Here is a 12500-nt window from a genome sequence, read left to right on the forward strand (position 1 = left end):
ACTAAATTACTCAAAAGCGTGTCATGTGATTTGATGGACTTAAGAATGAGACAGAGGTACGTATTTAAGAGTATCCATTACAGGATTTGTTTTCTCTTTTCAACCCAGAACCGCGAAGGAAACATTTTCATTATTTTTACTCCTCATAAAACGGTCTTTAAAATCTAAGAACCTGTTTTTAAATTGTAGGAAGACAGTGTATATGCAAACCATTTTTTATCCCTTGCATCGGCACCCAAAGTCAAAATGTAGTCAAAAGACTCTTTAAAATTGACTTAAGTATCTCCGGCATAATTTTTTTAGTTTAAAATGATTAAAAGTAGTACCGGTGACAGAGCCCCTTTAATGTGTTTAAGCACATCAAGTAATGATGATATAACATGTAGTCAGTGCTGGGTGATTTCGGCGTTTTCCTGTAATTTGAACAGCTCAAATTGAATTTATTCCTCGAACTGACAATATAATACTCATAGGTCTTACGGCATTAAAATGCCCCTAACCCTTCAACTTGTTATGTTTCTGGTAGATTTTCATATCTTGCAAGAACTAATTTTTGCAATTATTATTTTTTTAATTTCTTACGAGAGCTTGAAGTTACTGAAATTTTTATTTTTTTGCGCGCTACAAGCCCCGGTGGACAAATTATCGTCTCGTGGGCTCATTAGGGACGACCCATTAAGAAGCGTCCGATATTTGACACTTTGTTTAGCTGTGACGTAAGAAAAGGACATTCCAGCAACTCAAGCTTGCACGATGTCCTTTTCTTACGTCACGCTCGATAAATAGACACATTTGGCCGAATGGGGGACTAATGTGAACGATAGGTGAAAAATTAGTCGCGACTGCCTTCACTTTTAGCCCTCGTAAAAAAAAAATCAGGATTCAATATTTTTAAAAAAGAATTCCGGAAATGACTTCTTGAACGATATGAAAATCTATCCCCCCCCCCCCCCCCCACAAAAAAAACTTAAAGGGTTAGGGGCACTTTAAAGCAACTCTATTTGCTGCATTTATATTTTTGACAATAAAGTTGACAGTTACTTGTGAAAATACATTACACGTGGTTAGTCTTACGGAGCTCGTTTCATCTCGACCAAGGGACTCGTTGGGCATCACGCCTTAAGTCCTGTTCGCTTACAAAATGATAACAGCAATCTCGCCTTATATCTCACAAGGATTCCAGACCGCGCAAATTCACGAGTGAAAAATTGACAATAAAGTTGACGGTTACTTGTGAAAATACGATTAATTTAATCCGGGTACATACATGTTGCTTGGTCTTGATAAAATCCCAAACAAAGCGACGTAGATTTTTTCAAGGGTTTGACTGAAATAGGAATTTCATCTTTAATTCATTAGAGTGACAGCTGATAAAAACGCAATGCAGCCAAAAATCGGATCAAGTTCTTGACAAAAAAAACTGGTCTTAAAAAGGAGACAATTTTTTCCCCCTCATCCCCTACTCAACGCAGCATCAAGAGCCCCACTGTCTCCTCTACCCAATTAGTATACTCATCGCTCTCTCCAGATTTTTCGTTACGTACGACATTTAGCTTCACTCAGTTGTCAGAGGATAAACGGTGTGACCACACCTGAATAAATGTCTAACCCAGTTGAGCTTTATGTCGACACTTAGCCCCTGTCCATGCCGCCCAGTCGCAAGCGCAAAGACGCCCCCTATAAACGAACTCAGATTATAATAATAGTCACTTTATTTATGTCTCAAGGTTATTTAGCCGAGCACTAGTGATCTACTTATTGGGGAGACTACAAATCAACTGAAATCAGAACAAATCAAATCAAATCAAATTCATAAAATTACTGGGAGAGAAGCGAAAATGGAAATACAAAAGTGCGAAAAATGGCACATCATTAAACAGTAGCCGATGACTAGATAGATAGATAGATAGATAGATAGAGAGATATATAGATAGATAGATAGATAGATAGATAGATAGATAGATAGATAGATAGATAGATAATTTTTATTTAAACACGATCAATTCATCAGCCCATAAAAATACATATCACAATACGCTAAAATAATTAAAATTCAAACTGTATACTATAAACAGTATAAACTAAAAGCTGTTTTCCGTGAATGCCGTGTGTTAGAGGCGATCTTTTTAGTTAATTTTTCGATGTGACTATGCCAATCGAGTTTATCGTCTATTATTACACCAAGCGATTTTGTAGCTGTTACCTGGCTCACTTGAGTATCGTTCATTCTAATTGTTGGTTAAGCTGTGAGAGCATTCAGTCTCTGCCTCGACCCTATTAGCATGAATTCGGTTTTGGTCATGTTCAATGTGAGTTTGTTCGCTTGTAGCCAGTTGAAAACGTTTGCTAGGTCTTCATTTAGACAAAACTGAACTGTCGCTTCCAACAAAGCTGTTACAGTTGAATGATTAGCACGAAACCCTGATTTTGACATAGAATATCGTGCTCTTCCAAATAGGCATATAACTGTTCATAAACTATCCTTTCAAACACCTTCGCCACTATTGGAATCATCGATGTTGGGCGGTAATTGTTAACATCACCGCGGTCACCCTGTTTATAAAGAGGGGTAACCCTTGCATATTTCCAGTCATCTGGAAACGTCCCTTGGCTAATGGATTGATTGAAAATATCACATATCGGCATACAAATAAGGTCAGCACATTCCCTGACAAACCTAGCAGATATTTTGTCAAGGCCCGTTGCCTTTGACTTGTCTAGTTTATTTAAAAGTGAAAATACTTTATTTGGATTGATGGGTTGGAGCTTAAACCGTTTATCTGTAACGGTAAGATATCTTTGATAGCTACCATTATGATCATATTTAAAATGACTGAAGTATAACAGCAGGCGCAAATCCAGGATTTTGAAATGTGGGGTGACGTTTTGTAATAATGTAATAGAACCAAAGCCTGGTTGAGGTGTTTGAGGTCTGTGCAAGAAGGGGGGCTCAGAAAAAAAGAGGGTGGGGGGGGGGGGGGCGTGAAAATTCACCCATTTCACCTCCCCTGGATCCGCGCCTGAACAGAGTCAACTAGGTGGAAATATGACAACGTCATAAGAAAACAAAAAAAACTTAGAAAGTCACTGCGGAAGAGAAGAACCGAATGTACTGACTCGCTAGTAACAGCCGGTGCTTGATCTACCACGGCGTCAATGAGAGGTTAGTAGCTGTTAATAAGCCAGGTAATCTACGCGTCACGTAGCAGCCTATAAACCGTATAAATGACAAAAATACCGGTGGGTATCAAGGCCACAGAATGCCAGGCAACGTTAGAACTCAGTATTGTATTGATTGCCAGTGATCATATTTGAAATGGCTAAAATAAGGAGGTTAAATGACCCAAAAAACGGACGGAACGGACCAGAGTCGCCTGCGCTGTGCAGTCTTGTCGTAATACAAGACACCTATACGGGCGTATCCGTGGGATAAACAAACAGTTAACACAAATTGTCCAGTTACAGTGAACTACAACCACGGGTAAACTTCGGAAAATGGGGAGAGATTACCAGAAAGATAAATCTATAATTTAACTAGAAGTTATTTGTTGTAAAAACAGAAAGAGGCTATTTCTTATTATTAATGCTACTAAATTATCCAGTGGAAACAACAAGGCCCTAGTAGGGGTTATCAGGATACGCGATATTTAGGTAAAAAACTTATAGGGATATGGGATGTTTCGGGGGGCAGGGGGGGGGGGGGGTAAATTAACGGGATACAGGATATTTAAAAAACCGAACCGGGGTATTATAGTGATACAAACCACAAGAATTAACGGGATACAGATCAGGATATTTAAGGATACAGGATACTCCTCCCTCCCCTAATGGGACATTTAATACTAAAATTGCGTTCATAACTGCGAGGGTCTAACTTCACTTGATTTCATATCCGCAGTTCATATGTGATCCATTTCATATATCATTTTATCGTTGATTCATTCGTCATGGGAACATTCGAACCCACAAATGACCAGCTCCCAACGTCAGTGGCTTCATAGCTCAGTTGGTTAGAGCGTCGCACCCCGTTGAAGTCCTGAATTTTTCAGGCTTCTTTACGCAATTACAAAAAATACGTTCATATATAACTGCGACGCGAACATCCTTAAGATGTCCTTAAAGTGGTACTACGACCAAAAAAAAAATTGTTTTTCCTTTGGATTTCAAAACTATGTTAACTAAACACTAACTCACCCAAGTTTTAAGTTCTGATTTTAAAAAGACACCTGTTTATTTTAACTGGAATTTTCTTATTTATTGGTCCGCCATTACTAACTTTAAAATCTTGAGAGAGCTGGGTCGAGGCCGAAAATGACGCCAATCACTCACTAGTTTAAGAAGCAATGCGTGTGTACGCGGCCTAATTAATATGCAGCACGGGAGCTTCGGGCTTTCAGACTTTTCAACCCGTGTTTTGCATATATAATAAATTGCGTTTACACGCTGAAATTTTAAGCCAGTGAGTAAATGACGTCATTTTCTCTAGATCCAACCCTCTGAGGTCCAATCGGCCAGTTTTGAATGTGAGTAATGGCGGACCATGAAATCCAAAACTTACACTCAAAATAAACAGCCTTTGGATAAAACGCAAAGCTCAAAATTTTGCCAGTTAGGTGTTAAGCAAACACGCTTTCAAAATCTGAAGAAAAAAAGGAAATGATTTTTTGATCATAGTACCACTTTAAGGTCGACAAAGACCGGTATTCAATGGAAAAAAATATAAAAAATGAAAAAGAAAAAATGCCAAACGCTCCGTAATCCCTTATATTTTACTTCTGGAGTAGATGTTAAGAGCACGGTTTGATAAGTCCAAGACGTTTTGTTGACCATGCTGAGAAAATTGTATTGCAATGCTCTTCAGATAAGTTTACTCGCCAATCACACACCTAGATAATTGTTAATTTGAAGATACGTTTTCCAAAGCGGCCTGACCTCACCATGAATATACAGTATAGCTCCTTCTAACCGAGCCTGGGGTCCGTTAGTTACAGACTGAATTCTTTTCCGTTGACCTATGTCCCAAGTGCATAAATCAACTGGAAAAAACGTTACTCCTCCGCGAGAGGAAATTAAAGAACACCAAGCGACTGCCAGCACTGGTGGCTCATGGTCTCTTAATTTGAAGGAAATGTTTGAAAGGAATGATTTAGAGACTCAATAACTGCGGCGAAGCCTTGGCTCATTAAAAGAAAAAAACAATGAAGAACGATAATGCAGGAATACTCAAGTCTCTCTGTGAGAAATTTTCGTCGCAAAGACAATGTTCGCGACCAGCGCATATACGCATGAATACCACAACAACGGGTTGTGACTACAATAGATACTCCAAAATAAGAGACATTCCATTTGTGTATATAAGGTACCAAACGATTATACTAAAGTTTTACTATTAAAGTTAAAAACAATTTTAATAAGAAAGCTAATTATCAAGTGAAGCTATGATCCTCGCATTTATGAACGCAATTTTTGCAATTGCGTAGAGAAGCCTGAAAAAACAATTTTAATAAGAAAGCTGATTATCAAGTGAAGCTATGATCCTCGCAGTTATGAACGCAATTTTTGCAATTGCGTAGAGAAGCCTGAAAAATTCAGGATTTCAACGGGGTTTGAACCCGTGACCTCGCGATACCGGTGCGATGCTCTAACCAACTGAGCTATGAAGCCACTGACGTTGGGACCTGGTCATTTGTGAGTTCTAATGTTCCCGTAAGGAATGAATGAATGAATGATGAAATGATATATGAAATGGATCATATATGAACTGCGGATATGAAATTAAGTGAAGCTATGATCCTCGCAGTTATGAACGCAATTTTTGCAATTGCGTAGAGCGTCGCACCGGTATCGCGAGGTCGCGGGTTCAAACCCCGTTGAAATCCTGAATTTTTCAGGCTTCTCTACGCAATTGCAAAAATTGCGTTCATAACTGCGAGGATCATAGCTTCACTTGATAATCAGCTTTCTTATTAAAATTGTTTTTAACTTTAGTAGTAAAACTTTAGTATAATCGTTTGGTACCTTATATACACAAACTAAATGTCTCTTATTTTGGAGTATCTATTGTAGTCACAACCCGTTGTTGTGGTATTCATGCGTATATGTCGCGCTGGTCGCGAACATTAGGGCCGTTTATACGAGAGAAAAGAAGCCGCGGCTTACTCTGGCCGCGGCGTACATAATACACGAAAGGAATTATTTATACGAGTATAAACTCCCAGGCCAGGATAAGCCGCGGCTTGAGAAAGTCGTGAACTTAGATTTTGTACCATTTATACGGGGTGTTCGCGGCTTATGTAAGCCGCGGCTTATTTTGTCTCGTATAAACAGCCCTATTGTCTTTGCGACGAAAATTTTACGGAAATAAATCGACAAGTCGAGTATGACGTCAGATAGCCACTGACCGACCTCGAGGTCACTCGATCTGGCAACATGGTGTGGTTCCTGTTTCCCCTGACTTAGGAAAGCATATTATGTACAGTCTTATCAAAGGCTATATTTCAAGGTACGCTATCTAAAGTGTTGTCCCTGGAGGGTGCAGAGATATATGCATTTCTGTACTCTTTAATTAATTTTCGCTTTTTTTTTCATTGATTGAAAATTTTTTTTTGTAGTTTCATTTAAAGCTTTAATAAACTCTTGAAATCCGTTTTCAACACTTTCCTCTTTAGTTCAAACGAAGAAGAAGAAGCGAAAGACTCGCAGATTAGCTCGAAAGCGGAGGACAAACGAGTTGCCTTCCGCTCTGCAAGAAGCAAGTCTGAAAGCTCTGCTCGATATCTTTCGTGGGAAAATGCCGCCTTTCTAGGTGGCGAGATTCGTAAAACTGTTACCAAGGGATTTCATTGGATAGCTTATCCTTCTCTTGGTAAGTTGATGCATTTAGCTCCAACTTATGCGTATGTCTCCATCACAGATTTTATTGAAAAACAAGGAAAAATAGCGGTGTGACAGGAAAGCCACTTCATTATTGTATGCGATTATGCTCTAAAATATCCAAAGTTCCACTTGTATTGTGTCAGGACGTTTTTTTCCGCTTGGCCATAAATAAGATCCCAAGGAAGAGTTTAGTCTGGCTAAGCTAAAAGTAAAATTAAAGCAAGAGGAGCGTTCAATTCTTTGGGATGCAAAACGCATGTTGCAAAAGTAATTCAGTGACTTTTCATATAGCTTAGCTTACGTGACAAGGTAAAACATTTCAAAACAAGTTGTTGTTTTCATATTGCGTTGCCAGTCTAGTAATTTTTCTCGTAGCAACTTAGAAGAATTAATAATTTACGATGAATGATTTGCTTTTAGTACCGTCGTGCTTAGCAGTTGCTTTAAAATACTCGTCTCCCGTCCTCTTAAAATGGCGGGCAAAAAGGCTATCAACGCGACGAAGGCATACTTCGCTCCGAAATTCACTGTGCGAACCTAATTGGATCGATAAATTGAGTACTTAAGCTTGCACCTTGTGAATTGAAAAAGCCGCGTGATTTGTCTCAATGGCAAGTATTATGTTTGCTAAGAATGGGAGCCATCTTGTGATGTGGTGGTAATAAAATTGATGCGTTTTGCAATTTGAGATCGTTAAACTGACTATCCATTTGTAGATTACGACATGCTATCTAAAGTCAAGAGAAAGCAACCAGCTGGCACAAAGGAATATTTGGTGAGCGAGATTTAACTGTTGGTCGATATGGCTTGATTTGTAATGAAGCAAGTTCAGTACTTATAAATGGACCTTTTTTACATACCTGTATTAGATATTTTTGTTAACCTTGTGTATTTGAACATATATGTACATAAAAAAATTCTTGCCATGAAGGTGTTGTAACTTAGCAATGATTTAAACTCTGGGTGCAAAAACCAAATGATTGATCATTGGAAATTCTATGTAATAGCATTATAGTATATTTTAATGATAGCCATTACAACTTTTTCAAAATTGATTGGTGCATCAACTGCTTTATTTTTCACTAATTATTGTGTAGGGTTGTAATCGGACAGTAAAATCACACAGTTGGCTGTAGTTGGACACCTGTAATTGGACAGTTATATCAGCCAATCAGATTAAGTGCACTCAGCTTAATCCACCCATCACAGAATTTATCACAATAACTGTAGCAACAACCACCCATCCTACCAAACTGGGGATTTTCCAAAACAGACGAGTTTAAATTTGTAAAATTAGGCAGTGAAAAAGGAATGCATTTGTTTTCTCGGAAATTGTAATGGTTATGATTAATTGGTAACAGGAGTTCGTGTCATCCAATTAGGTCTGTACTATACTCGTGATTAAACAAATCAGACTCCCACTATGCGGTTGTCCGATTTTGTTAATCAGTTGAAGGATTACAGACTGAATTGGACTCCACTCAGTCCTTTTTCCATATACAGTATACTTGTTGTGGTTTGTTTTTTCTTCGTTTAAAAAATTAGAACCGCAACATATATAATAAAAATAATTATTGTTTTTTTCTTTTTTTAAGGTCAATGTACCTTTTTTTAATCCAGGTAGAATAATTGCACATAGAAGTAAATAAATATTATTAGAGGTTCCTTGTGTTTAATTTTCACTTGTTCATTAATTTTTTTGCACCACTTTTAGGTAGATGCAAATGATAATCTTGCAAAGATTGCACTCCGATTTAACACAACACCATCTGAGCTGACTAGAATAAACAAGTTGTCCACTCGTATGCTCTTTCCAGGACAGGTACGGTGTTTTATATCGTAGAATTATTAGTATTCTCAGTTTTTTACTTGATGTCACAGGGGCCATCTTAGTGTCCCTAAATAGAAGAGGACTCCTCTTCTAATGGAATTTTTTGTTTTTGTTTTTGAGGCTTATCATAATGTTGAGTAAGAAAAAGAGTTTTTGTGATCAATGGAGGAAAGTGCTTTGTTTTACTGGAAATCCTGTTGTTTTCTGTAAGATTTCTTGTGTTGCCCGTGGGAAAGATTGAAGAATGTTTTGTTTTTTTAGGAGTAGCTCATTTCTAATGAGAGGTTGGGTAGGGATAGAGGATGGAAACTTGGAAGCATATTTGAGACAACATTACATGTATATCTTTGAATGCTCAAATCTCTCTGTGAGAAAACAATGTTACAGTAATTGAACAGAATGATGTTTTATTCACAGTAAAATTAAATTGTACCGCCTCCATACAGAAGTAGGAGTGTGGACACTGAAACCTCTGGCTAGCAATTGGCTTAGGTTTATATTTGCTTGGTTCCTTTCAAAGGACTTGCATGTATGCCACCGACTGCATTGTCTTTGGTGGTCCCAAACACCTATGACAACCTTCTTTGTAAATACAAGGAAGGGTTACCTTTTTCAAACATTCAGGGCTTGTACAATGTAGCACTTTTATATTTCTACAGAATTAAAGACGGTGCCTACTAATTCAAAGGTGTGTTTGTGCAGTTTACTCAATATGCAGGAAAAGCAGATCTTAACAAGTGTTATCAAAATCCAAAAAGAAAGTTGGGGGTAACCATGCATTTTTCGAAGGTAATTAATCAACGATATTTGCAATTCTTTTCCAAATTGAAGCTTAATTATCTCTGAAAAATGCAAAGTTACCCCCCAATTTTCTTTTTGGATACCAAGAGCACTTGCTAAGCTCTTCTTTCTCTGCATTTTTGAACCACGCGAAATTATGCGGAAGATGCGCATTTCAGTGAATTATGCAGATCCGCATCGCCGCATCCTGTCAGATACCATGTAATAAGCACCACCCATACGAAATCCGAATATCTTGAGATCCATAGAACGTATGCACAAATAACATTATTACAGTAGGCACTGTCCTTAACTATTGGAGAGTAATGTGAAGTGCTATTTTCTACCCAATCCTGTAAGGCATGCGAACGTTAGCCCTACTTACGGAATTGGGCCCACACAAGGACAGAGAAAAACTCTGACCAGGGTGGGAATTGAACCCATGACCTTTGGGTTAGATCACTGCTGCTCTACTGACTGAGCTCCAAGGTCAGATGGGGGCAGGTCTTCTTCATTTGTAAATACCCAATTTGTTATTTCTTCTTCACCGGGAGCAGGGATAGCACAGTGGTGAGGGTGCACTTGCCGGACCCACCAATGTGGCCTGGGTTCGATTTCCAGACTTGGCATCACACATGGGTTGAGTGGGCTAGTTCTCTTGACTCTGTTCTGGGATGTTTTTCTTTGGAAAAAATCTTGGTTCTGCAATTTTTTGATTTATTTCAAGCCTGTTAGATTCCATGCTGACTATCTTTGTCTAAATTATCGAATGTTCTTCCTCTTTATCTTCTTTATTTTAAAACAATCTGTCTTATTATGCACAATGTACATGTATTCAATAATATAATGCCTCCAAATGTTTCCAACTTATTTACTCACTCTTCAAAAATACATCATCATAGTACACGATTTTCCGTGGCTGGCAATTTCTACCTACAGTATTCGAGAATGGACCATTTGAAAAACTCCTCTTCAAGTATTGGTGCAAAGATATGGAATAGTATTCCCAACAGTGATCGTGCTCTACCTAAATATAAATTGAAGGAAATCTTACAGAATCTGCCTCTGGATATTCTGACACAAGAGAATACTTATGTTGCACACTTTAGTTGAAATATTTAGTAAATATTAAATTTAAAAATGTCAGCCTAATTTCAGTTATACATTTGTTTTATTCCACCTACTTTTTAATCTATGAACTCCCTGTCATTTTAACCTAATAATATTATGTGGATGTTTCGTGTATCTGTTCTCTTTATTGTTGTCTCAACCCCTATTATTGTAATCTTTTATTTTTCCTACCCACCTCGATTAGCTAGGTTATTTTGCGGGTAAGGATTAATGGAAAATGTATGAAAGGTGAATGTACATGTATAATAAACTTGAAACTTGCTACTCTGGTTTTCCCCCTTCACAAAAACCGACCTTTGATTTGACTTCTTCCATTGTCCCCAATTAGTGCCCCACCACTACTTATTATAAGCAGTAGAGGATGTTTTCCGTGTTTCCATACCCTCATGTAAACAAGAGGGAGGGTTGGGAGAATTTGAGCCAGTTACGCAAGTTACCAGAGATGCAGATAATGTGCTTTTTTTTCTTAATACACGCTCATACACAGTGCTGGAAATAATTTTTATTTATTCAGAGGACATACGTCCTTTCAAATCTTCCTTTTGGTCGGACATTTGACAAATTGGACCGGACATAATTTATTGACTGACAACACCTTGAAGAAGAGAACTCAAGATGTGCTGGTGACATGTTCGGCTATCGTGTTCATCATAATGTGAAATTGGCTGGACATTTTTAAAATTTGTTCGGACAATGTCAGATGACCGACTGTTATTTCCAGCACTGTATTATTGTATTTCCTACCAATCAAAATGCGTGTCTGACAACACATAAACAATCAAAATTTGTGTGATGTCACAGCTATTTTTCCATACTCTCATCTAAACACAGCTATTGTCCAATGAGAGTGCGGATACTATCAATACAGTTGACACTTAAATAAAGTAAAATTCTAACGTTCATTATTCAGTATTATAATATATCCTCTTGCCATTTGGGCTTTTTCAGCATGTTATGTTTTGATTTGTAATGTTTATTAAATTGCTGCTCATTGGTGTGAAGTGGATTCAAGTATATCCGCATTACAATGTTTTGTTTGATGTCTCTTGTTGTTATTAATGTGCCAAACAGAAGTTTATTGGCTTAATGAAACAACAGCTTCTTTTGTTTGGTGGTTGGGAAATTTGAACATCAAGAGAAAGTTGTTTTTGTAAACAGTGAACCCATGTCCAAAACTAAAACTTATGGGGACATGGAGACAGGACTTTTGCTGTGAGCAAACAAACTTGACCTGTAAAAATATGAGATTCCAAGTCACTTTTGATATCCAAGAAGAAACTTAAAACTTTTTCTTCAGATTAGTAATTTATTGTTTATAAATTTGGAGCAATTCTTTAACTTGTATATTTATTAGCCTAAGTTATGTCAGTTTTGTTAGTTTTTTGTGAAGCGCCTCAAGTAAGTAGTGGATGTGTGTGCAAAATAAATGCAGTATTATTAAATTGTTATTATTATTATTATTATCATTATTATTATTATTATTAATATTAGTATTATTATAGCATACACATGGGATTTGAAGACAGGATTAAATTTAGTCATAAAGAAAAAATCCATGTATATATCTTTGGCTACTAGGGTCCAAGTGTAATTAAACTTGAGAACTAAGCAACTTCTGAACCATTAGACATCCCCTTTAATTGCATAAACTACAAAAAGAAAACTTAAGGCCCACAGTTTCGTGTGCAAGCTAGACTGAAGACATCTGTCTCAGACTATATTTATGCTTTATGTAGGCTAGTTTCTGGTACTTCATGGTGGCAGATCAATATTTAATTAAATGACAAATACCTTGGTTTTTATGGGATATCTTTTGAAAAACGCAACATCCAAGTTACTTTGATCACACATGTTTGTATGCACTTCTATGAACATTGTAATG

At 37.4% G+C, this 12500-nt stretch overlaps 1 protein-coding gene across 3 annotated transcripts in view; it reads left to right on the forward strand.

Moving 5' to 3' along the window:
• Window positions 1-6405: 6405 nt before the first annotated feature.
• LOC138004087 (oxidation resistance protein 1-like) overlaps window positions 6406-12500 on the forward strand; it is a 39998-nt gene continuing 33903 nt past the window's right edge. Inside the window, exons 1-4 of one of the 3 annotated variants that reach the window (XM_068850488.1) lie at window positions 6406-6502; window positions 6669-6865; window positions 7593-7651; window positions 8591-8698. In XM_068850488.1, the coding sequence (XP_068706589.1) occupies window positions 6471-6502; window positions 6669-6865; window positions 7593-7651; window positions 8591-8698 (396 nt within the window). In that variant the 5' untranslated portion in view covers window positions 6406-6470. Of the gene's footprint in view, window positions 6503-6668; window positions 6866-7044; window positions 7186-7345; window positions 7488-7592; window positions 7652-8590; window positions 8699-12500 lie in introns of those variants that run through there. The other 2 variants (XM_068850489.1, XM_068850490.1) reach the window with 2 other exon arrangements.

Source organism: Montipora foliosa, chromosome 5 (genome assembly GCF_036669935.1).
Source record: "Montipora foliosa isolate CH-2021 chromosome 5, ASM3666993v2, whole genome shotgun sequence".
Classification (NCBI taxonomy): Eukaryota; Metazoa; Cnidaria; class Anthozoa; order Scleractinia; family Acroporidae; genus Montipora; species Montipora foliosa.